The sequence below is a fragment of the Cyanistes caeruleus genome, chromosome 1 (assembly GCF_971803275.1).
Source record: "Cyanistes caeruleus chromosome 1, bCyaCae1.hap1.1, whole genome shotgun sequence".
Lineage (NCBI taxonomy): Eukaryota > Metazoa > Chordata > Aves > Passeriformes > Paridae > Cyanistes > Cyanistes caeruleus.
The window spans coordinates 149,105,646-149,129,702 of NC_141701.1; the positions used below are offsets into that span (position 1 = coordinate 149,105,646).

At 43.2% G+C, this 24,057-nt stretch overlaps 1 protein-coding gene across 3 annotated transcripts in view; it reads right to left on the reverse strand.

Annotated features, from left to right (window-relative positions):
* The window catches only part of CRHR2 (corticotropin releasing hormone receptor 2), a 135,923-nt gene that overhangs the window by 74,737 nt on the left and 37,129 nt on the right, over positions 1 to 24,057 (reverse strand). For 2 of the 3 annotated variants that reach the window (XM_086866698.1, XM_086866720.1), the window contains exon 3: positions 20,800 to 20,919. In XM_086866698.1, the coding sequence (XP_086722824.1) occupies positions 20,800 to 20,919 (120 nt within the window). Of the gene's footprint in view, positions 1 to 20,799; positions 20,920 to 21,061; positions 21,532 to 24,057 lie in introns of those variants that run through there. The other variant, XM_086866709.1, reaches the window with a different exon arrangement.

Genomic DNA, 24,057 nt, shown 5'->3' on the forward strand with positions numbered 1-24,057 from the left:
AATGATAAGTGGGCCATCTCTGAACCATGCCATGTGGTTTTGGGTTCACTGCAGCCTGGCAAACATGGTGTGGCATCTCCAGCATCATCACACACATTTTAAAGATCACATATCTGTGATCTCAGTGCTGTCTGTGCCACTCAAACAGCTCTGGGAACTGCAGGAAACAGGGGTTGAATGAATTCATGGGATGAATGCTCCATGCAGTTCCATGATGATAAGGATGTGGATGCAAAGGATAAATCATCTCATGCTGGCACTGAACACTGCACACTTTGCACAGCTTTACATTCAGGGCATTAATCTTAGGCTTGTCATACAAATCTCCCCACAATACAAAAAGGACAGAACAGCCTCTCCACCCACCCCCCCAATATTCTAGACCCCTCTCAGAGCACTAAAATGACACCTCTCACTGTTTCAACTCAGCTCAGTGTTTCAACATTCTTTCCCTACACTGCACTTTCTCCCTTTCTTTCTAAAGCTGATATGAAAATCTCTTCAAATCCAGAACTGAAGTTTCCAAGCCCCAAATTTGCTGGTTTAACCATCCATAGATTTATGTACCACCTTACTGGGACATTGTTCTGACATAAACACTGGCTCCAGGGATTTGGAAGCAGCACAATAAATTTGATCTGGACTGAAATGAAACAATAAAAGAGGGAAGCAGGGCAGTTTCTCATGCCAACACCATTCATAAAGAAATGCTGCATCCAGCAAAGACATAAGCCAAGATCTGGAGGTGGAGGAAATGTTCTAGGTGCTCCAAAGAGGATAAAAGAGTTGGTGATGCTTCAGCACTCCCAGATTTAGTTTAATACAGGTAACTGCATGAATGGCTAGCAGGGAGGATGCTGAAGGAAGCTCCTGTCATTCAGAGCTGAATTTTCTTGCTCCTTAAATACCTCCTGGTTTCTTGTCATGCTGATGTGGAAGATGAGCACTAAGATTGGTTGTTTACAGTGACAATGCAGAAGGAGTTTTAGAAACTAGATGGTAAAAAAGGTCTCTTGAAAAGATTTGCCATCTCCTTTCAACAAAGAGAGCAATTAGATCAGGTAAAATATGATTGGAAGTGATCATTCACCTCAGAGAAATGTTTAGTGCTCATCATTCACTTCCACTTAGCTGAGACTCTGCCATTTATACATTTACTGACTCTGGCAAGAGATTTTCTCAGATCTTCTCTCATGACAAGAAAAACTACTGAGAACTCATACATTACATCTCTTACACTGAGGCAGATTTATCCTCAGTGCCATTTCCTTTTCAACTACAAAACGAGCTCCCCAAGAGCAAACTGATTGAGCAATATTTAACCACTGGGTAGTCAAGTGAGGACTGCTTAATTGATATTCTCCTTGGTACCAAACCATAAAACCTCAAATCCCAAGCTTGCCATGAACAACTGTGGTGTAGAATACAAAAAAGAAAAAAAAAAAAAAAAAAAAAAAAAAAAAGCCCTACAAACAACAGAAAAAAAAAATTGCTTGAATGGGCAGATGAACTGCTTTGGACTTCAAAGAATCCAAAGTGCATGAAAAAGTATCTGAAATTTATAACACTTTTCAAATTAATTCAGCTTTAGACTTTGTCTGTCAAGTGATAATGAGCTATTGACTTGTATATCAAATGTGGGAAAGGTGGTATGGTGATACTAGAGTTGCTTTCTTTGATAGACTAATTAAAAGGTAACTTCATATTTTTTTTAAAGGTAGAGTGAAATACTGATGGCATCTGAAGAGCAGTGAATTATGTTTTATGGCAATAAAACCCTCCTGTGCACATCCTGAATGGGGCAGAAAAGCTACATAATATTTTAAAAAAATATACAAGCTTGACAGTTTAGACCTACTTGTAATTTAATGTGAGCATGAAAAAATCTGCAGTGCAACATAAAACCTCTGCACAAATGAGCATCCAAATCCTCAAGCCTCCTCTCTAAGAAAAATAAGCAATTACTTAACAGTTGCACTGGAAATGCTCATTTTGGACCAGTGCCTCAAGGGATGAAGTAAGGGCTGTTCTGTTAAGCTCTGTTTGTTCCCTTTTTTACCCTATGAATTTTATTTATAACAGTGCAATAGGGAGACCCAGTCTGTGTCCAACTGCTCTGTCACCTCCCATTCCCAGAGCAAAGCCAGATGGCAAAGATCTGCTGGAGTACCTGCAGTTCCTCCTTCAGGAATCCTCCTTCAGGAATGGATTCCCAGAGCTGGGTCTGACCTTATCTCCAGACAAGACAGGAGGAGAGGAATAAAGAAAAGGGGGGGAAAAGCTTTTAAAAAGGTTAAAAAAATGTGATACAAAGGCCCATAGTGCTACATTCTAATTATCTGTTCACAAAATACACCTAAATAATTCCTCTTTTGCTTGTATGGGAGTGGTGCCTCTGCAAGCCCATCCAAGGGGCACTTCCATCTTCAGGATGAGATAGAAGGCTCTCCTCACTTGTTTTTAGTCACAGAAACAGTTCAGATGTGGAAACATCTGGGATTATAGCTAAAGATGCACATGTTCAGAAGGTGATTTGGTCCCTTCACTTTTCTCTGTTGACCAGAGAGTTGAGAAGACTTTGAGGGGTTATCCTGCAGAGATGGCTCAAGTACAGTGAGATAAAGCCTGCCTCATACGGACAAAATCCCCCTTACTTTGGATCTTGAGGTTCAGTGCTACAGTTTTCTAGCACTAGGCTTAAAAGAATTCTACAGTAATAAAATCTAAATGAAACTGTACATTTTTTAAGGCCAGGTTGGTGTGCCAGGGTCACCTGAGGTGCACACAGACCATGCAGAAAGCCACAGCCTGAAGAGAAATTAATACTTCCTGAGTCTGGACTTTGATCCCTCTATGATTTTAGCAGGTGTGGTGATTGATTAATGCCCACAGAATAATATTTTGAGTCTTAAAACTCTTTCTACTGGAGTGGCATCTGGAGGTTTTGTACAGCACTGGCTCCACTTCCAGCAGCAGAAGCCTCAGGCAGAGACCCAGACTGTTGTGGTGCTGTGACTGAAAACAGCACCCTTCCAAAATTCCTGTGAGCTAAGGCTAGGAAGGAACAGTGTAAGAACAAGAAACGGGGGACCTGGGTGCAGGATCCAACCCAGGCAATGAGGAGACTTCAAAGTGCCCAACAAAAAGCCCCAGTCACAGATCACAGCCCAGAAGAGTGATGGCCACAAGCACGGTGAGGATGGCTTTTACGTAAGTGCTCCTGACTCATATAAAGGAGGGCGGTGAGGATGGTGAAGGGTCTGGAGGGAAAACCATGTGAGGAGAGGCTGAGGGCACTTGGCTTGCTCAGCTGGAGATGAGGAGAGTGAGGGGAGACCTCATTGTGGTCTCCAGCAGCCTCCTGAGAGGCAGTGGAGAGGCAGACATCAATCTCCTCTCTGGTGGTAAGTCCTGAGGGAGTGGCTTGAAGCTGAGTCAGGGGAGGTTTAGCTTGGAAATCAGGAAAAGGTTCTTCCCCCAGAGGGTGGTTGGGCACTGCCCAGGCTCCCCAGGGAATGGGCATGGTCCCACCCAAGGCTGCCAGAGCTCCAGGAACATTTGGACAACGCTCCCAGAGATGCACAGGGTGGGATTGTTGGGGTGTCTGTGCAGGGCCAGGAGTTTTATGCCTCCAGAGGCTGCAATGGTGTCCTTGGCTCTCAGGCTGGAAAAGGATTGTTTTGGCTGACTAAACTGCGAAGAGAACTTGACAACACTTTACATGAAGTTCAGTTATATACCAGTACAGTACAGAATCCGGAAAATACGAAAGCTAAAACTTAAAGGCATCAAGTTGAACTCAATGGTCCTTGTGGGTCCCTTGCAGCTCAGGATATTCTCTGATTCTGTGACTCTGTAAATCCTATCCATAATAAAAACAGAGATTCCTCATCCCTGGGAGTGTTTCAGGCCAGGTTGGATGAGGCTCAGAGCAACCTGCTGTAGCAGAAGATGTCCCTGCCCATGGCAGAGGGGGATGGAACTGGATGATCTTTAAGGTCCCTTCCAACCCAAACCATTCTCTGATTAGGGAGTTCACAGCTGAACCTGCATTTTCCCTCTTGTGCCTTATAAAGAGAAATTTCCCACATAACAGCTCCCAAATGAAATGCTAGTGAGTAAAAAATGACTTTACTGTCACACAGCTACAACATCCTGGAGTAGTTCCCAATAATGGCATTTAAAATTAAATGATTACCAAGATTTTTTTTTCCCTTCTCAGCTATCTGATCTTGATAATTATATCATGTGAAATGAGATCATTTGATGCACCACCCTCAAACTCTTCTCCTCTTAAAATAGAATCTAAATCTTTCTATAGATAGAAGATTCTTTAAGTAATTACACATGAAGCATTCAGAATAAAATGTTTCTTCCTGTGCACAAGGATTTATCTTTGGATTAATCAATAGAAGAAGGTTGGCAGAATATTTTAATAACAGTACAAAGGTAATTAAAATTTGCTCTCATTTTTGAAACACAAAGGAGATGCAATACACCTCATGTAACAGTTTCTTCTGGTCATCATCTGAAATGCACTTAATCACTGTAATTAACTGTTACATGACTGCACATCATGAATACACCAGGAAGAAACATTAAACTTCAGAGAAGTACTTAGGATTTAGTTCAGTCTGAGAGGAGAATACAGCTCATTATCTCTTGAAACAAATTTAAAGTGCAAAATGCATATACCAATGACTGAGGGCCTCTGTTACCTTTGTACAGAAACCATTTCTGAAAACCACTCAGAGGATGCTTCAGACTGCAGGAAATGCTGCTTGATTACAAGTGACCACAGCCAGCTTACAAACTCTCCTTTACATCTATTTTCTCCTTTTTTTTACCACTTTCTTTCCACTTACACTTTTTTCCACCCTGAAATAGTGTTGTTTATGATCTGTTGAAGTGATTGCTCTCAGAAGTGAAGCACTGAGATACACAGAACTCATTTATAGGAGGGTTTGGGGAGATGGAGAGCAGCAGCTTAACTGACAACCCTCCTTGTGATAACTTGAGAGGGAATTTGACTCACAAATGCTGCTGAAATGGCAGACAGTGAAGTTCCTGAAGCTGAATGGAGAACATTTAGCTTGGAGATGTCACAGTACAGCTCCTCAAGAATCAGCTGATGGCACCAGACTGGAAGCTGAGACCCTCAGCTCTGGAGCCACGTTAGAGAAGGCAGAAACACTCATTGCTGTGGGATTTTAAGGACCATGCCAAACAGGATATGTCATGTCAAACGACATCAGAAACCTCAGGGAAGTTTAAAAATGTCTGTAGGAAATGATGATACCACAGATCAGTGCCTTTGTTTCAATTAAAAACGACTGATTTTGATATTGTTTGAAGTGAGACAACTGAGCTGGAATTTCATGTAAAAATAACATCACTTTAGTCTGGTGTCTCTGTTTGGGGAAAGGATATCTGCTACAGGCAGAGAGAATTCCTTCATGACTTCACTGAGACATAAAAATGTCTCTGAGTCAGCACTCTGAATCCTGACTGTGTTCTGAGACTGAAAACCAGGGAGTGCATTTACCAGGGCTGGGTTTAAAATATTTCCACCCTGTGTAAAATACAGTCAGAGATGAGACTGAATGAATATTCCAATTCAAAATTCCATTCAAATGCCCCAGTTTGCCTTCTGGAAGCCTCTCCCTAGGACAGCAGCCTGTGAGCTGCAGCGTTCAACCCTCATAACTGTATTCCCAAGCTGGAAGAGTTTTGAAAAAAAATAATAAAAATCAGGATGAATTTTCCTGCATTTATTTGATATCCCCCTGGGGTGGGATGACTGGCTGACTGCTAGGTGCCCACCAGATCTCCTGTTCTCCACCTCTCCTCAACGTGATAGGAGGACAAAATAAGATAGAAAACTCAAAGCACGAGAAAATACCAGTTTAGTGAGTAATTAACAGTAATTTTAGTTAATTAATTTGGCTCTGTCAAATCTGGGGACAGCCCCTGACCACCTCTGCTCAGAATAACCACTCTTGCATTCCTCTGCTACCAAACCTTTGCCATGTTAGCCCAGTACAGTTCCTCTCTTTGCTCTCTGGCCTCCCAATAGTTCCCTGGGGAAAATATTTTCCAGATTTTGTTTAGAGCTTATTAAAAAAAAACAACACCTGGTCTTTAAGCCCCACTGCAGTGCCACCAAAATGAAGTTAATTTTACCATCAACAATCAATAATTTTGTTCACAAAGAAGCAAACAGGAAGTGCTGGTTTAATGGTTGGACTTGATCTTAGAAGTCTTTTTCAACTGTAGTTATTTTATTATTTTATGAGTACTGCACCAAACACCACCACAGCAACAAGCCACAGTTGCAACAAGCAAAAAATAATCTTTTGCCTGAGCATGCAAAAAAAGAATATGAAATCAAGTCTTCCATGAATCATTTTTTTGTTTGTATTCATGAAATTAATCTGAGCACTCAGGACACTGCTACTACTGCAGCTGAAAACTACCTATTATAAAAGAAACTTTGTATATAATAATGCACCTATAATATAGGCATGTTTATATATATGTACTTATATATAAATAGGTATATTCTTTTATAATATACCTATTTAAGTTTTATATTTATATTTTATAATATACCTATTTAAGTGCATTTTAAGTGCATAAATTGGCACTTCCAAAAGAACACAGAGATGTCTGGAGATCTTTTCCCCTATCAATGATCTAATGATCTTATTTAACTCTTTTCTGCAGAGTTTCTCCTGCCAAGCTTCCTGCCAGAGCCTTGTGTCAAAGGCAGGTTTGTGTGACCTGTTATTTCATGGCACCCACCACTCCTTCATTAGAAAATTACATGTATTATGTGCAGCAGAATTGCATAATCTGTGTAATTAGCTCATCTCAGTGACTGCTGGCAGTGAGAGCAGCTGCGAAGGCTGGGCAGAGGGCAGAGCTAATGACACCAATTCAGGAGTAAGGAGTGCACCTGGAGAAGTGCCTGGCTCCAGCCCTGTGTGTGTCCCAGAGCACAGCTGAGATCAGCACTGCCTGCAGCCCCTCAAAAAAAGCTCATTTATGGCAAGAGCTGGCCGGGAGCTGCACAAGGCAGAGCTCACTCCCAGGTGCTGAGAGCTGAGCAGAGGCACCAAGCCCAGCTCCAGGGCAGGCTGCCAGACCTGCTGCTGCATCAAACCCCAAAATGCACTGGAAAAACAGATCCCTGTCCTTTCCTGCTGGAAGAATCCAGCTCTACAGAGATGGGGCAACAGAGAGGTGCTTTAAAAGATTTTATTCCATTATCAGTCTCATAGAAGGGTGAGACATTTAAGATGTTACATCACATAAGGAACCAACTTATTTCCTCCTTACAACACCTTAAAAATGTTTTTCAGCCTATTAGCATTAGCCACACAATGTTGCTAACACTTCTATCACAAATCACCTGTTATTTTTACCCCACATGGTCTTACTACAATGCATCTTTCACAGTTCTGATTATCCAAAATATCAGATCTGTTTGCAAGACCATGGTTTAAAACTTGTTTCCAGTCCAATCTCTCTCTCAACAACATCTTCTCTATTCCATGGCCCAGCTAAGTCAGCACCCCTCATCTCAGAGTTTGAATATAAATGTACAAGACTGCAAGTTTTTAGTCAGGCCCCAAGAATCCTCTACAATTCCATTTCTCACATTTCCTGTTTTGTTTTCCTCTTCTTTCTTTCCTTGTCCCGACAGTAGCTTTGTTTCTCCTTCTACCACTTGTTAAGTACAAACCCCGATTCTGCACATTTTGGACTCAGAATGAAGCTGCTGGTTTCACTGTTGCTCTGTTTTTACACTTTTGGGCTGCTGACCCTGTCACACCCTGCACTGCTCATTGCACCCAAAGTGTCCCCTGTGCCCACGGGGCTGACACCCAGAAGCCTTCAGGGAATCAATACATTGTTATTTAGGTTTTAGTATTTTTTTTTTAGAGTTTTAGCATGAAAAAGGCAGTGCAGAGCCTGATCAAAGGCTGCTCCCTCCTTTCCATGTCTCACATCATTTTGCCTGAGAGTTTGAAATTCCTCCTCATCTGTGCTACAAAGTTGCATGATGTATTTGAAGTGTGTTTTCAGAAAAAAAATAAAAAAGTAATTGAAAAAATAAAACTCAGCTTATGGAAAACAAAGCCCATCTCCACTGATAAAGCAGGACAGTTCACTAATTTATCTTCACCGGATCAAGGAATGAAGCCAAATCCACTGGAAGGGACCTGACAACAGGATATGTATTATACTAGAAAATGTAGCCTAGGAAACAACCCTGCATTGCAGAGAAGAGCAGCAAATAGCTGAATAAATGTGATTGTGATAACTGAGCACTTCATCTGGCACATGGAAAACCTGCAGGTGCTACAGACCAGCAGGTCTGCACCAAGACAGCAAGGCAGGAAAACAGAGCTACAGAGATGTGAGATCTTATGGCTAAACTCACAAATATATTGGTGACTGTACCCATCACTTACACAAATTAAATATCCAAGCTCACGGATATTTCTGCAGTTCTGGAGGTATTAATGAAAGTATTGCTGCTTTTCTCAGACCACACAAGGGCATGCTTTCCATTCAGTTCACATCTCCATATTGAGAACAGAAGATTTTTACTGCTGAAAGAGAGACCTGGAGAGAGCATTATTAAGACACTGAAATCCAGCTTCCTGCTTAGCAATTTGTACATCCAAAAGTCTTTCTATGGAAACTCTTACAAAGCACTGAAAAACATAGATTCTCTCCTCAAAACTCTCCTGGCTCAGCCCCAAAAAAATTAATGATGCTGAGGAATAAAGGTGACATGTTAGCAGGGAAATTCTTGCACTCTAAACAAAAAAAAAGGAGAGAAGTCTCCAGAGTTGGAAAGCTTCAGAGTCCCTGAAATATTGGAGTTAATTTACCAAGGGCAGGGCTGGCTGCAGGGTATGAACAGGTCTCATTTGCTGCCTGCTCTGACAGAAACAAGCTGGAAACTGCCTCCATCCCTTCCCTTTCACACTGGCACAGCCACAGACGCTGCCTCTCGGCTGCAGCAGGGCTCCAGAACAGCCCCACCCGGGTGTCCCAGATGGATCCCTGCCAGCTGAGGCCAGGGAAGTCCTGGAATTCACACTGAAGGCAACACAGCCAGAACCAGAGTTGTTCTAATTGGAAGCTGTGGTCCTGTCCTGTGTGCCTGCCCACCAAAACACAGGACAAGAACACCCTCTGAGAGATAGGAAGAAAAATAATGAAGAAAATTAATTTATGAACATCTCTTTCCCATTAAGACATGGGAAGGGAGAAGGTACTTAGGCCAAACATGCTAAAAATCAAGCTGCATGTCCCCTGTTCATTTACAAGACAAATACTTTGGGTCTGGCATAAAATTCTGTTGAATTTTAGTTTGCTCAGGGGCTCTGGTGGCCCTGCAGCCAGGAATTGTGTCTGTTATCCTCTGCTGCCTGCCTTGGATGTGTGACAGTATCACCCTTATTCTCTACATCTGGTACTTAACCATGAATTCCCTTCTCTCACCTGCTGTTCTTTGGGATGACAATTCAGATTTTTGCCTGCTGTGCCACAGCTGGCAGTGAGGCATTGCAGTTCTTCCCCACAAATGTTTCTGCATGCTTCCCATAGGTTTGCCCCATCCCTTTGTCCCTTCCCATGGCAGAAGTGTCAGATTAGGTGATCTTTAAGGCCCCTTCCAACTCAAACCAATCTTTGATACTATGATTTGAAACTTCCAGCACTTAAAAGTTCATCCCAAGGAAGCTATATTTATCCAGTCCTTCTACCTCGAGCAGATAACTTCCATGAATGAGCCATCACTGAGTCATTGACATTTCAGGATTAAATCAAAGCAATTAGCCCTGCCTTTTCCAGCTGATTTTCACTGAGGTAACATGGCAACTAGACAAACGTCAGTGCCCCTATTCCCCTAAAAGCAAGCAAAGCAGCATACTCAATTCCCCTAAAAGCAAGTAAAGGATGAATTAAACCATTTTCATGGTGCAGGAAATTCACATATTACTCATCAATAGGTAAATGGAATCAAAACAAGAGCCTGAGACCACTCTCACTCTGATGCACACCTGGTAACACAAGATCTTCATATACAAAACACCATCACTAAGTCACAGGTGTCCATGAAAAACAAACAGTTGGTGATAGAGGCCACTAAAGGATCTATGAGATCTGTAGGGATATCACAGACTCACAGAAATGCCTGCTTAGAAGGAGCAGCAGAGTTCATCTGGTCCAACTTGCAATGTCCTATTGCCACACCAGGTTTGTTTTCACCAAGCAAAGCCAGAGCTTCTTCAGCTCCATGCTCAAAATTCCTAGAAGTGCTTGTTTTATGAAGGAAATAAAATCCCAGTGAAGGTTTCAAAGCTACTCATGAACCTAAAGACTCGCACACACGTAACTGACCTACCACAGAGAAATCAATTTCTTTCCCTGAGATTGCAGGAGGTGAATTTTAGCCCAGGTGCACCAGGAGCTGAGTGCACACAGAGTCGATTTTCACCTGGTCCCAGAGCATCAGTGACTCATTCACATCTACCCCATTCATGCCTCTTCCTGGGCCTGCTCAGGGACTGGGAAAATGAGAATGGGTTGGATAAAGAGCCTAGGAGAGATAATGTACTGAAGTCAGACAGGAGACAGGCAGGTCCAACCACTTAAAGAAGTGATGAAAAAATAACCCCCAGATTCTCTCAAAGCCCTGTAATTGTAGTGACCGTGGTCAGGTGCTCATCTGTAATCCCAGCAACTCAGCCTCAGATCTGCAGCTGAGATCTAACAGAGAATCAGTAAAACAGGAATACCTAGGAAAGACTTTGCACCTGTTTGCTGAGAAATCCAGCTATTGATTAGTGTATTTCTAGATTCAGGAGAGCTTTTTACATATTCCTAGGATAAACTGAATCACACTGCTGTGATGTCTGTGCTCTTCTAACACACTCACCTCACTGGGTCAGCTCAGAGTTCCTCCTATCCCCCTCAGCACTCCCTGAAGGAATAAACCACAGTGCTCATGGACAATAAAACTGCTGTTATTACTGTTGCTGGATTTTTTTTCCCAGGAGAAACTTGCTGTGAACACAGGAGAGATGAAGGGATTAGAAACAGATTAGGGCAAAAAAAAAAATAAATCCAGACTGAGAATGGGTTTGTACATGGATGAGAATGACTTAACTGTGTGAAAAGATCTTTGTGGGGATCCTTTAGTTCTCCCCAAGAAGCAGTAAAACCCAGTATTCCTACTGCTACAGCCACTACCTGGAACTGGGCAATGCTGTGAACCCCCACAACTGCACTTGGATTTATCCCTGTCCCTTTTGAGACAGGCTTGGAAACAGAAAGCAGACCCAAGTGGGAATTTTTTCCCTCACTTTCACACCAAACAAAAGGTTTCTGATCTTTGAGCTGCTAAGGAGACTTCCTGAGGCACAGACAGCTCTAGTGGACAAGTGCATCTTCAGACATTAATCTGGTAATTAATGACATAGGGGCAAGTGGGTGAGTTTATACATGATAGTTATGTGGAGTGGGAGAATCAGAAGTTTGGAGTAGATGGCCAAAATTAACCAAAATGTGAGCTTATGGGATCCTGTCTTTCTTTACTACAAAGTGTTGTCAATGAAGAATAAAAAGGTTCTCTCTACAAAGGCCTTGCTAGCTGGTGATGGGGTCACTGTCCCATCACAGTCCTACTCACCCAGGCAGGTGCCCAAATCCCTGCAACCCCACCCAAGATACTGCCACCCACATCCTGAAAAGAAAAATAAGCCCTTACAAAAAGGACTTCCCAAAAGGGCTTTCCAAGTCAGGGGTCACCCTTTCCCCCAGAGCTCCTGGAACAGAAAAAACTCCCACTGGGAAGGAACCTGTGAGGAGTTCTCTCTGTGAAGGCCAGCCCTGGGAGATCTCTATGAAGGGCCCTGCTTCTCACTTTCCCCTTCATCCCCAGCCTTTTACTCTGCTGTCTTGCAAAGGAATAGGGTGTCCCCTCCTTATGAATCCTAGGAATCCATTTCCAGCACCCAAGCTCCCATTCTCCACACCAGTTCCCATACAGAGATCCAAGTTTTCAGTTGTTCAAGTGTGTTAAGATCAACCCAGAAACAAAAATCTTTGAAATCCTTCTGCTTCCACACTCTGCATCAGCTGCTTCTGTTGCAGAGCAGGAATGAATGTGGAGCCTGGAGATCCTGCAACAAGTCCTGACTGCTCACGGTGTACTTTGAAATACACAAATGCTGATGTTTCAGAGATTATTGGCATAATTCAGCAATTCCTAAGTTAGATAAAAATTCTTAGAAATGAGAAAAAGAATCCCTGGGAAGTCACATCTAAGTTTAGTTAAAATGGTGATGATGCACTAGCAGAGTAATTTCCTATTTTCTGTGTTTGTCTCATTTCCGTAGCACATTCTGTTTTGCAAAGCTGTGTTTGCTCCCTGGCTGACTGAGGAGGATGCAGCTCCTCTGCATTAATTCTTCTGTCACAGCATGGTCAGGGCTTTCCAACCACCAGGGGTTGGGACAATACAACCAAACTGGGAAAGGTTCCTCCTCCTTCTGTTTTCCCAGGGAAGACTCTCCATGAGACTTGAGAATTTTTTTTTCCCTGGGTTTTCTTGGTTTTTTTTAATATTGAGTTTTTAGTCCTATAATTTGTTTCAGAGTTTTGCTTCTCCCAGAAAAGTCTCATATGGAGCAGTATCTGGCCCTCTGTTATTCCCAGCACTGCAGAGAGAGAAGTCAGCATAAAGCAATCCGAGTTTTATTGATTCTATGAATTTGTCCCAAGAGCTACTAATTATGAACTCCAAGAATAACATCTGAGGGGACTGAAAACCGCACTGAAAAAAAAAAAAGGAAAATATCTACTAAAAATCCATTCCCCTTCAATTTCCATGGGAAACCTCATTTCTTATTGACTTCTCAAGCTGCTAAGAATGGCTGTTCTAATTGGGGCGTCAAATCTGGATGTTGGGGTCCAAAACTGAGTAGGAGGTTCCCTTTCCCAGGACAGCAAACCTTGGGCAAAGCCTTGAATGACTGTCAGAGCCTGAGAATTTTATTTGGACAAGGATGTAGCTTGAAGTTCTGTTTTTCCAAGCCACAGAATTGCAAAGATTCACCGTTATATGAGCAGCAAAGATACTTCTATGTCAGGACAGAGCATGGAGGGCAACCTAAGGAATCTAAATCTGGTTAATTTATTGATTTCATTGTTCTGCAGACCACAAGCAACAGGCAGGTCACAGCTGAGGTGGTGTAGCCCCGCTGTTAACACACCTATGAGTTATTCCTGTGAAGTGGGAGCAGCTGGAGCATCAGGTACTGAGGGAAATCAACAGCTGCTGCCAGGGGACAGCACTGAGACATCAGCCTGATGCAAAAAGCAGCAGTGCAGTGCTGAACATGCTGTGTCCAGCCAGGAGCAATCCCTGCATCATCCAAGGGCAGGTTCTTGTCGCCTGCTCAGGCTCCTCTGATGGATTTGTTTCACCCCTGCGTGGCTGTGTTGTGGCTCCACATCCTCTGCCACAAAAACCTGCCTGGGAACAAAGCTTGGCATTGCCCTTCCCTCAGCTTTTGGGGGCAGCCCTGGTGGAAGAGTGACCTGCAGTGACCTGAACACCCCGCAAAGAGGGGACACAGAGAACATCCTTCCCCGCTGTGTCCTCGGCCCCGTTCCACCTCAGGGATGCTTTCAGCCGTGCAGCAGGATGGGGGACAGCTCTGTCCCAGCCCAGGGTCACCCGCAGGTGGCTCGGGCAGCCGCGGGGACACCGCCTTTAGCTGCACTCCAGGTGACACCCTGTGGCTGGCGGGTGGCATGGCGGGTGACCATTGTCTCCTGACACTGTCCCCCGGCTTTTAGGACAGCAGTCGGAGGCTGGGAGTCCCGGAGAGCCTCGGGTGTTCAGCGAGTGGCGAGGACAGCCCCGTTCCACCTTCACGGTTCCACCTCAGCCCCCCGCAGCTTGTCTGGGTGGCACAATAAAACAAGAAATCCCAATCCACAAGAGAGTGACTGCACTGGATGCAGCTGGGTGGGATTTTTCCTCTCGTTCTGACATGGTGTGATGAGGATTTGTAATAGATTTAATTCTTTCCCTTCCCCGTCTGCTCCTCAGCCATTCCCTCTTCCGTCCCGTGCTCCAGAAGCAAATATTTTTGCAAGTATCATCTAATTCCAAACTTGTGGAAAGAAATGGACTTCAGTCCATCTGTTTGCCAGCTGGAAGTCACTGCCAGCTTAGACAGCAGCAAATTCCAGAGAGATGGAGGCAGCCGCCTTTGGGAAAGAAAGAATCACAAAGAAGCCTCCAAAATAACATGGGCAACCCTTTGTCTGCTGGTCCTCCCAAAGGCCCAGGGTTAAAAACCCTCTCCAAGATGTGCCACTGCTCAGGTCTGACTGACTTTGGTGTGGAATGGCAGCTGCAGCTCCAGTTCTGGTAAAGTCTGGGTGAATTTTTCCTCAAAAGCCAAGCCTAAAGTGAAGAGAACCCAAAGCAGGTACAACGGGACCACAGCAGAGCCACCTCGTAACTTATTAGCAAAGAACAAAAGTACAAATCTGTGTTTAATTGGCTGGAGAAGAAGTCCTTGAATGTTGACTGAAGTAACATTAACAATCTCCTTATTTTACTAAATGCAATTAACTTGTATTCTGGGCTCAATGAAGAAATCACATGTTTTACATGATAGTAGTAGGAGCAAGAAAAATTGAATTCTTTTCATTCCTCCTTGTAAATATTTTTTTCCAAGGTTTTCTTCCAGACTGCAAAATCAGAACCATCTCATACCACAAATTATGATTCACAAAGGAAAGGAAAAAAGAGAAGAAAAACTTGGGGGGAACAAGTGAAGCCTCTCCTGTCTGTGCATGACTGAAATCCAGAGCCTCCCACTGCATTTGTGGAAGATGTATTTGTGTTTCTCTTGCAAAAGCAGTGAGAGAAAATGAACAAAAATGGTTAAAATCCTAATCTGGACACAAAACTATTGGAGACAAGCTGACCTAATGAGCTGCAGATTTGATCTCCTCAGAGAGAACCTTTATGAGCTTAAAAATGATGTTTTATTTCCTGCCCCAGAATTCCAATTCTGGACTTCTTTTTTTCCACTGTCGAGTTTGTTTCATTTCTCATCAGTCTCCTTCCTTTAACTTCCATGTAATCTTGACTTCCTAGCTGAAAATACTGTGTTTTACCTCCTAGGATGGCTGATACATGGCTACTGCACGGCTGCAGACTTTTATTAACAAAAGAAAAGTATTTTTCTAGTGACTCCATAACTAAAATTGGCTACAAAACATGTATTTTTATCCCAAATCCCCTGTCATTTAACAGCGGGATAAAAGCCTTCTGGACATTGAACAAGGTTACAGAAGACAGTTGAGGTGAGAGTAGTTTAAGGGTTTAATAGTGATTTTTTTTTTGAGTCTGGAAATACAAATGCATGGCCATGATGGGCATTTTATTTCTCTCCAGTAATGACAAAAACTTCAGGGTATCTGTCATTAACAGAAGGACTTTGCTTTCAAAAATGCGGCCTTTAGAAATCAAGCCAGAAAAACCTCTGGGGAACAAGTAAGTCATGTGAATGTGATCAACAGAATTGGTCAAGACACTAAAATACATGAGATAAAACACAAGTGAAAATGTTAATTGAGCCTCTGGGCCAGCCACTTATAAAAGTGCACATTTCTGTAATTATCAGGACAGAGTTTGCCTGCAAAATACGAACAAGACTCTGAGACCAACGATTTCCCTAGCAAGCCTCATGTTTTATATGCAGGCTGGAGCCACATCTCCAGAACTTTGAACAATAATTAATCAGAAGGAAAAGCAGCAAAGGTTAGCTCTCCATAAAAGAATGGGGTTTTAACCTATGAAAATTAGCTCCTTTAAAAATTGAATCATCCCTTTAAACCCTTTCAAAAGAGGGGAAATTCAAACCAGAAGAGCTATTAATTCACTTCTTCACCCTTCCCTCATCACACAAAATATTATTTCTCTGTGTTCAAGATGAGACAACCACGAACTGCAGGAATTTTTCTCTCAGTGTGGACCAAGCCCTGCTAACAGGTACAGGTGTGATCCATGTGCCAGGGCCTCCTTCCCCCATGCCCATCCACCTGAACACAGCCCTGCTAAGCCACCAACCCTCTCCAAAGCTTTCTCAACAGGCAGCTGCTTGTAGGGCCAAGGAAAAGGTGGTGCACACCCCCTCAGAGCAAGGAGGAGCCAAGTCCCCATGAGGGCAAGGTTAGCAGTGATTATGTGCCTGTTTTCAGCCACACAGTCCCTGGAGAAGGTGAGGAGGATGCTTTTTGTGATATCCAAAACACTCCTGTGAAGCGGCTGTTTCAGTCAAAGAGCTTCCCTGCACTGAGAGAGGGGGATTTGCAGGCAGGGATTGGAGCTACAGAGACCTTTTGTTCCTGTCCATCACAAAAGCAGTTGGATCTTAATCCCCCGGTGTGGGATCAGTGCAGCACAGAACACGCCCAGGGATGAATTCATTTGCCTGAACACAGGCATTGGATCATTTGTCACCGAGCATCTGCAACACCTGTGAGGCCTGGGAGATAAAACACAAACCTGCAACAAGGCTGAGCCCTCTGAAACAGGAACAAAATACCCCATGGCACATCAAACAGCACTATCACTTCTGCAAGGGCTGCTGAGCTCAGCTGTTCATTTAGGCTGAGCACAGAAACTCCCTAGGCTTCATTCCTTCTGTCAATTAGAGCTCCACTGATGTGTATTAGAGCTTAAATACTTAAATTAACTGTTGATATTGCTTGGAAATACCTAGATTAGTGGGTTTTAATCTGAAAGACCTTCTAAATGCCTCCAGCTCCTGCCTGCAGCCCAGAGCAAAGTGAGCAGCTCATGATGGGTGGGTGTCACCACAGAATATCCCCCTGCCCCACCAGGTATTTGAGACAAACTCAAATCAGTTGAAGCTACAAAAGTAAACACTTATTATCCATCAGATGAACACCGAAGCCCAGATTTTCCCCTTGCAAAGGGAAATTTGTAGGGGAAGTGTTAATGTAGGCATACTTTAGCCTGTAACATGCTCTAAGTACGTGCTTGAATGGCTGTTTTTTAGCAAGCAGCACAACCAGACTCATTACAGGCCATTTGCTGAATTAATCAAGCTTCAGGATATCCTAATAAGTGAATTAATCTGTTTCCTAAAACAAGACTAAAAGCTTCACACTGTCAAAGCATAAACACATCTAGAGGGCAGTAACGATATTGTCATTTTTCGCTAAATATAGAACCTGAGCAGAGACAAGTGCACAGTCACACACTGCACCAACACAGACTTTTCTTTTTTCCTGTTTCTTTTAATTTTTTTTTTCCCCTCTTCGAAAATAATACATAAGCTTTGGTACAAAACTGTAAAATTGTAAGTGGATGGAATAATTTTCACATCCTTGGTCAAAGAGCATTTTAGCCCATATTTACAAATCACACTGCAGGGTAACCAGAGCGTGATCTGTCAACATGACTTTATTTCCCAAATAAAGAGGGAGGAAAAAACCCCAACATATCACCAAAATAACAAAATGTCAGGGATATAAAATCCTCACAGACTGACAGACGTTGTTTTACGAATGCATCTGAAACTTATCTGAGTCACTCAGCAGCTCCCAGGAGACACAGAGAAACAGACCCAGGCACAGAATCACCACGGGAATTTCTTGCAGTTCGGATGGAAATATTTTATGCAAACAGTTTATTCTAGCATGGCAAACAGGAGGGGAGTTTTTTAAGCACAAGTTCTTTTTCTTAAGGTTTTTTTTTTTTTTTTTTTTGCCCCAAATGCTTTTTCATTGCATTTGCTGGCATTGGCAGCAGTTTGATAGCATTCCCCATCTGAGTTAGAGTGAACATTAAAGCCTGAGAGGTGACAGGATGGACACAAAGCAGGGGAGGTGCACACAAAGCCTTTACTGAGCTGATCTGTGGAGGAACCTACCTGTCTGTTTTTGTCTTGAGTTCCATTCCCTGCATGCACAGAGACTACACTGAGGTGCAGAAATAGCCCCGTGAGTATCAAAACTTGGGCATGGATCAGTGTCTTGTGCTTCTCTGAGTTTTTTGGTAAGTTTTTCATACAGTTTGGGCACTTCCCAGTCTGGATTTGCCAGTGTCTACAATGCAAAAGCTTTCCTTCACAGGGAATGCTACTGGGTTCATTCCCTCCAGCTGCTTTTAGGAAATTGGTGGGAAATTGGAATCTTTCAGAGCCTGATTTCTAAAACTGAAAAAGAAATCACTGGAACTGATCCAAATTTTTTACAGGCTTTCAAATGAGAAATATACTCAAAGATAGAGAAAATATACCCACAGATATACAAAATAGACTCAACAGACACAAAAAAACAATGCAAGGAAAAGCTGTAGTTCCTAAAAGGTGGCAGCTCATGAACATGGGATACCTGATAGTTTAATAAATGCTGACAACCTAGAGCAGGATAAGCTCTTAGCAGAAGAAAGGCAATGCAAGGTGGTTTTTCTAAATTGGTCTGATTTTGCTCTTAAAAAAAAAAAAACAGTATAATATAACAAACCATCATTTCTCCCTCTGCCTCATCAAAATGCAAAACAAAATAGAACAAAACTACATGTCCTAGGCACAAATCTTATGTTGATTCAAGCCCTCTCCTATCAGACCTTCATTTTGAGCTGTATTATTCACCTCTGAGATTTGCAAGATCCATTTCCCATTCTTTAATCAGTTGTCTCTGCTCATTTTATCATCTGCATGGGGAACACAGCAGAGGTTTTCAGCACAATGAGCCTGATCACAAATGCGGCAGCCCACAAACCAACTTGCTGAAATCATGCAAGTGGTCACAATGTGTCAGTATTTGGTTTTCCCAAATTCTGGACTTGTTCTGCATGCAGTAATTATATTTTTCAAATACTAAAAGAGATTGCATGTGTATTCAAACCTTCACCTGCTGTCCTACTGTGTTCCCAAGCTTTAATCACTTAACTGTTATTTCCCAAGGAGCTACTGATTCCAAAAGTTGACCAAATTTTGATATAATCCTTCTGTCTGTTTTCTGCATTACAACTTGGAGGAACTATACACATGGAAGTGTCAAAGATTAACTGGAGGTGGCGACCCATATTTTATGTTGAAAGGAGAAAAATACCCATTACCATTTCAATAATATTATTTCTGTCAGTCTTTAGTTTAATTAACATGCCATTAAGAGCAGAGAATTTAAGAAAACTTATTGGCACTGCAATACAAGGATGAGCCACCACTGATAAAGAGAGGAGCAGGGAAGAACTTTAAATCAGGTCATTGATGAACTAGTGAAAGCATCAACAGAGTTTATAAAGCCAAACTGGGGTATTCAATTTTATTTTTTTTTCTTCCATATGCAGGAAAAAACATTTTAATTCTTTCCACTGTGTTCTGCACTGCCCTTGATTCTCAGAAATTTTCTTCTGGTCTCAACTGAGACTTGTCCAAGTAGTGAACTACCTGCTGTAATCAAAGCCAGCATCACCCAGCCCGTTCCAGGTTCCCTCCTGTTTTATTGCAAAGACCCAGGTCTGAGATGGGAGGGCTTTAGGATGATTTTGCAGTTCTCTGAGGCAACCTTTTACTCTGCTCAGAGTCTGGGGTGATAGAAATTCATCCCTAAGACCAAACCTGGCAGGGGACTTTGTTTCACAGAGCCAAGGCACCAAACTTTTGGCAAGGTATCTTGCCAAATGACCATGATACCGAGAGCTCGGGAAAGAATAAATTCACTTTCTACAAATTTAAAAATAAGATTAAAATGTCAGGGTCACCCTTTTACGGGACTTTAGGAGAATGCTGGCCTCACAAAATTAAAACTACCTGCAAATGAGACCACCAACACCCAAGCAACAGATCAGAGTGAAACACGGGATGAAATTATCATTACATTAAAAACCACACTGAAAAAATGAGTGACAAACAAGTGGGTGCACATATTTGGAATTAATATGTTTAAAAACTCTTAATGAAAGGTCCAAAGGGTATTGACAGATAAGCAAGAGGAAATGAGTGCCTGGATCCCACAGACTGAACAATAAATTTATAGTGAGTCATGATTGTTTACCGTGAAGAATAAAGCATCCAGGAGATTTCTAAGGAGCCCCCATGCTCTCTTGCTTTGAATATTATTTGCCTCCTAATTTCCTCTCCTGTCTCCTGTGCAGAGCTGATGCAGCTCCAGCCTCAGCAGCCAGTCCCTGATGAAGTTGCTGAAACAGATTCCAGCCCTCAGCCTTCTTTCTGTCTGTCAGATACAACTCCCAGCACGCTGCTCACACAGCCAGCCTGGAAAAGGGACTGTCCTTTCAAAATACAGTTCTTAGCTGTTAGGACTAAGTATTTCATGAGCCAAAGGTTGTCTGATTATCCAGGTGGCTGCAGCACTGCCACAGACACACTGAGCTGTACGGAGCTACACAGGCACAAACACACAAAGCACCTCCTCAGACTGCAGAGGATATTTTCTGCCCGGATCTCCCTAAATGTACTTCAGCAAAGAGGAAACAGTGTCCACAAGTCTGCGCTTTTGAGAAATCTCCATCATTCCAGGCAAGAATTTTGAATATATAGCCTGGAATGTGGAGGAAATGTTGATTCCCAAGCAAACAATTTTTTTTTCTTTTATTATTATTATTTTTTCTTTAATGGAAATATATTTTGGGTGTCCCCAGGCGCCTTCTGAACGCGAGATCTGCGGGCGAAGAAGGGAGTTTGTACTTACTCGTGGTGTTGTATTTGATCCCATTGAAGAATTCTGGGCAGGGTCTCTCCACCAGTTCCCCCGCAGAGGTTCTGGGCCAGCAGGTCCCGATCTGGTCCGTGGTGGCATTGCAGTACGGACCTGGGATTAAAAAAATGAGACAGAAAGGGAAATAGAAGCGGTTGAGAAAGCACAAAAGCCACACACTTTGCATCACAAAACAAACCGAATCTCAGCACTTCTAAAGCTTTTCCCGAGCTCTGCACCAGGTAACAATTCCTACCATCAAAGCCCAGGAAAGGGATAGAGGAACTCTCTAAAAAAGTCTCGTGTAAGCGATCCAGGAGGCTGCAATTCACATCAAATTCTTCTAAGATGAACTGAGAGATCGTCACATCCATTATTCCCTCTGGGACTGCTGGACTGGATCAGGCTCCTTCACCCCTTTCTGGCTGTGGTTTGTTGTTTGTGTTTTTTTTTTTTGTCCCCTCTTCTTTTTCCCTTTCTGGAGCCAAAGGAGCATCAAGCTGCGGGCACCCCGCAGTCTCTGGTGTGTGCGAGCCTCTCCTGCTCGCAGCGTGCTGACAACTTGGCTGAGAGTCTGCGTCTGCCTGTGCAGTTCAGCCCTCCGAGCTCTTCTTCCCTTTAAATCCAGCGGCTCGGGAGCCAATGGGATCGGGCTGAGCCCGGAGTGAGGGGCTCACGTCTCCTCGGTGTCCCTGGGCTCGCAGCTCCCAGATGCCGCCTCACTTTGCCAGACCGCTGTGCTGCTGCATCTCCCTCCCTCTCCTGCCTCTCCCTCCCTCTCTCTGACACACAGAGGCACAGCTTTATTGTTAGCTCCAGGGATGAGCACTTTTGCAAAAATACTCGCTGCAAATTAAAGCCAGGGAGAACAGGAAAAGCCATCAGAGGAGTAGAACTCCTCGGGTTTTTTGTGGAGCAAAGCAATTCCTGCCTTTGCTGCGTGGAACTGAGGATGAGCAGGGATGCTGGGGCAGGGGGGGAAGGAGGGAACCGGTCCAGGAGCTGCAGTGCTGGATGCTGTGCAGGCCTTGAGAAAGAGGAGAAATAATGAAAGCAGGGATGAAGGAGATGATCTGATAGAAGAGACGTTAGAATAAAGGAATCTGGAGTAATCACAGAATCACAGAAGGTCTGGCTTGAAAGAGACATTAAAGGTCGTCTCATCCCAATGAGAATGCCATGGGCAGGGACACCTTCCAATAGACCAGGTTGCTTCAAGCCCCATCCAGCCTGGAATAAAGAAATCTGGAATAATGACCCACAGAAGAGGCAGAGTGGGGAGAGCAGGGCAGGGTTGGGAAGCCAGCCTGGGAGAAGGTACCGAGGGAACCCATCTTTCAGCCACCCACACGGATGGGATGGGGTGGGTAACAGAGAAGGGCAAAGCACAGAGAGCTCTGAAGCAAAGGATGGATCATTCAGGGGACAAGGAAGAAAAGAAATGCCCCTCTCATTTTCCAGTGGTAGGTAGCAAGGTTTTCAGAAAGGATGAGCATTCAGACTGACCAGGAGCAAGAGGAGTCTCTAAACAAGAGAACCCTGGTGTGAGGAGGCAGGGAAGAGCAAAGGGCTTGACAAACTGAGGTCATTGTGGGACAGGATGAGAAGGGTGTGGTGAAGGGGAAGGAGGAGAAGTTTGGAAGGAGCTGCCCAGAAGGTTGGTTATGTTTGGGGAGCAAAAGCTCAGCAGAGTGGGAACTGGGTGAAGGTCTGCACTCTGGGATGTGCTGGAGAGCAGCTCAGACCTCACCAGCCTTTCTGACTTGCTATACCAGGCTATAAGGAAATCCCTAAAAAAAGGTATTGCTAAGGAGGATCATTTATGATCACAGATTCAGAAGGATTTTTGGAAGCAAACAGAAAACTGACTTGTAAGGGAGCAGACCAAGATCAGTAGATATGGAAGTGGCAGAGAGGAATGCAGAAACAGAAAGGCAAGGACAGCAAAGAAGATTTGACAGAAAGAAATGGATGTGAAATATTTACAGTCTGTTCACAGCTTTAGATTGGACAAGGTGAGCTCAAAGCAGTGGTACATGACTTCCTGTAACATTTGTCTCCCACCCTGCAAAGGCCTGGACTTTTCTTTTATTCATAATTAAGATTTAAAGGCTTTATTCTTTACTTTTGAAAGACCAAAAGAATTGTGACATCCAAAGAGGAAAAAGAAAAAATAACTGGGTTAGAACAACAAATAAATTAACAACATGCACTGAGGAGAGAACCAGCCAGGATGTTATTTTGCCATCTGGGAATCTGGAGATTTTTTAACATTTTCAGATTGCAATGGCAGAGAGGGGAGGAGTGCCACTGTGGTTTTGGGATAAGTATTTTTATTTGAAATATGTAAAAACCCACAAGAATAACAAGTGTACTAACTCTCTAGACACTGTGATATTCTGAGGCAAGTGAATGCATCTCTCTGCTTCTCTCTCTGGAGCCTTGATCTCCTTCCCAAGTGAACATTCCAAAAACTGCAGCCCTTCTGGAGAAATCCCAATTGCAACAAATTAACCCTTGTCAACACCAAGAGATCTCTTTGTCCCATGCACCTCCAAACCCAAAAAGCAGGTGAGAAAATTTGTTTAGCATCAGTCATGTAACGTGACCACCACCAACCTACTGGTTGGCTTTGAACAATGCTTTGAGGAGAAAACCCTTTTTCTTGAACTTTCAAGAGTGAGGGATAAAGGGTGCTTTAAACCCCCCTTTCTCCTTCCTGACAGTGCAGTTGAGCTGATAAAATTCCTTTTTGTACCTCAAGCTGAGTCTCTCAGGGGTGAGAGGCTCATCTGAAGGTGCCCAGTGGCCTCTTCCACACAGGCAGGACTGAGCAGTCAGCAGGACACTGGTCCAGGATGTTGTAAGATTATTTTTTTTTCTGCTTCTGCTGCCTCTCTGCAGGAGAAAAATCACATAGCCTGGCCAAAAGTCTTCATTTCTCACCTACTGCCTGCCTTTTTTATTTTTTCACACTGTTTGTTCAGCACACTGGAATCAAAATCCTGGTTGGAGGCTTTGGGCACTGGAGTTTCCTGAATTTTTTGAGGAATGCATCACTTAATAAATTACCAAAAATAAGAATGACAGTTTCAAGAAAAGAAGTAACTACTTTTAAATTTGGTACATGTTTCACGTTCCTAAATGCTGCCCTGTGTTTTCCAGCATAAACTCTTGAAGATTTTTCAAATGGTTCAAATATTACAGTCAAACACTAAGCTGGATTTCATTTCAGTTCTGTTCTTTATAGTT